At 42.3% G+C, this 1,984-nt stretch overlaps 1 protein-coding gene across 1 annotated transcript; it reads left to right on the top strand.

Moving 5' to 3' along the window:
* Window positions 1–321: 321 nt before the first annotated feature.
* On the top strand, window positions 322–1,263 carry LOC101663261 (olfactory receptor 5M8-like). The gene has a single exon (XM_004714942.3). It carries the CDS (start codon window positions 325–327, stop codon window positions 1,261–1,263), a length of 939 nt encoding a protein of 312 aa, XP_004714999.1. The 5' UTR covers window positions 322–324.
* The last annotated feature ends 721 nt before the right edge of the window (window positions 1,264–1,984 follow it).

Genomic DNA, 1,984 nt, shown 5'->3' on the forward strand with positions numbered 1-1,984 from the left:
CTTACTTAAATGGTAATAATTTTGGTTTGGTTACCTAAAAGAAGGGGAAGAGTGGATTAACAAGAAAAACATGAGAACAAAATGCAAGGGGATGAAGAGGGAGAGGAGGAAAGACAACATGAGAGACAGAGCTAGGAGAGCATTTCCAAAGCCTAGGGTGACTGGATTTGCCAAGATTGAAGAAGACAAGAAATAAGGTGAGAAAAATATACTGAGGAAAGAGGGAAAGCATTTGGTACAAAGTCATTACTGTAAATTTAATTTCTTTATTTCTACCATAACCCAATGTAAATATAAAAGTTCAATCTCCTATCCAAGGAAACGATGCGCAGAAACCTGACTTCAGTGAGTGAGTTCATTCTTCTGGGACTGACCAATCGCCTGGAATTACAGATCATCCTCTTCCTGCTCTTCCTGGCAGTTTACCTGGTCACAGTGGCAGGGAACCTGGGCATGATTGTACTCATCCAGCTCAATGCCCGGCTGCACACGCCCATGTACTTTTTCCTGAGTCACTTGTCCTTCGTGGACCTGTGCTTCTCGTCCAATGTGACTCCAAAGATGCTGGAGATCTTCCTGTCAGAGAGGAAAACCATTTCCTACCCTGCGTGTCTGGTGCAGTGCTACTTCTTTATTGCCTTGGTCCATGTGGAGATTTATGTCCTTGCCGTGATGGCCTTTGACAGGTACATGGCCATCTGCAACCCTCTACTGTATGGCAGCAAAATGTCCAAGAGCGTCTGCACATCCCTCATCACAGTTCCCTATGTGTACGGGGCTCTCACTGGCCTGATGGAGACCATGTGGACCTACAAGCTAGCCTTCTGTGGCCCCAATGAGATTAATCACTTCTACTGTGCTGACCCTCCACTGATTAAGCTGGCTTGTTCGGACACCTACAACAAAGAGCTATCCATGTTTGTGGTGGCTGGTTTCAACTTCAGCTATTCTCTCCTTATCATCCTTATTTCTTACATCTACATATTTCCAGCCACTTTGAGGATTCGATCTACAGAAGGGAGGCGTAAAGCTTTCTCAACTTGCGGTTCCCATCTGACAGCAGTCACCATATTCTATGCGGCTCTTTTTGTCATGTATCTCAGACCCCCCTCTGAGGAATCTGTGGAACAGGGGAAAATGGTGGCGGTGTTTTATACCACGGTGATCCCCATGTTGAACCCCATGATCTACAGTCTAAGGAACAAGGATGTGAAAGAGGCGTTAGCCAAAGAACTGTTCAGAAGGAAATTGCCTTCTAAATAAACTTCAGTGCACCTATTGTTTATGTGTTTTTGTTTTAACTTACATATCCTATGAATGATTCTTGGGGTTAATCAAAAAATACTTGTTCATACTTTAATGCCTTTCTTGAAGTGATGGCGTTGTGAATACCTCATAGTGTTTCCTTTATTTTATTCAATGATGAAATGCTAATTTTGGACTGATCTATTTATTTATTTTTAATGGTATCATGACATGAAGTCATGTATAATTATTTGCAACTTTAGAGAATCTAGTCATAATGGTCAGGGGCAGTTTCATTTTGTAAGAAATGATTTAGCTTCCACAAAATAGGTGACTTAGTATTCTACTTAAGATAAAAGCAGAATGCAAGGTCTGCATGTGGCCTCCTCCCTGGGGGATGGACAGCCGAGAAGTGGGTGAGGGAGACCATTGGAAGAGGTAAGATATGATAAAATAATAATAAATTATAAATTATCAGGGACTCAGGGGGAGGGAGGAGTGGGGAGGGAGGGTAAAAAAATGAGCTGACACCAGGGGCTTACGTGGAAAGCGGGTGTCGTAAGAATGATGATATCAACATATGTACTAAAGTGCTGGACACAGATGATGTATGTACAGATGGTGATGAGTTGTATGAGCCCCGAATAAAATGATTATTTTAAAAACAAACAAACAAACAAAAAACCCAGAATGCGGTGAGGTAGTCAACAGAATTCGGTGTAGTTTGCTCTCCGGGTGT

Source organism: Echinops telfairi, unplaced genomic scaffold (genome assembly GCF_000313985.2).
Source record: "Echinops telfairi isolate 266 unplaced genomic scaffold, ASM31398v2 ScPeMD7_7416;HRSCAF=8454, whole genome shotgun sequence".
Classification (NCBI taxonomy): domain Eukaryota; kingdom Metazoa; phylum Chordata; class Mammalia; order Afrosoricida; family Tenrecidae; genus Echinops; species Echinops telfairi.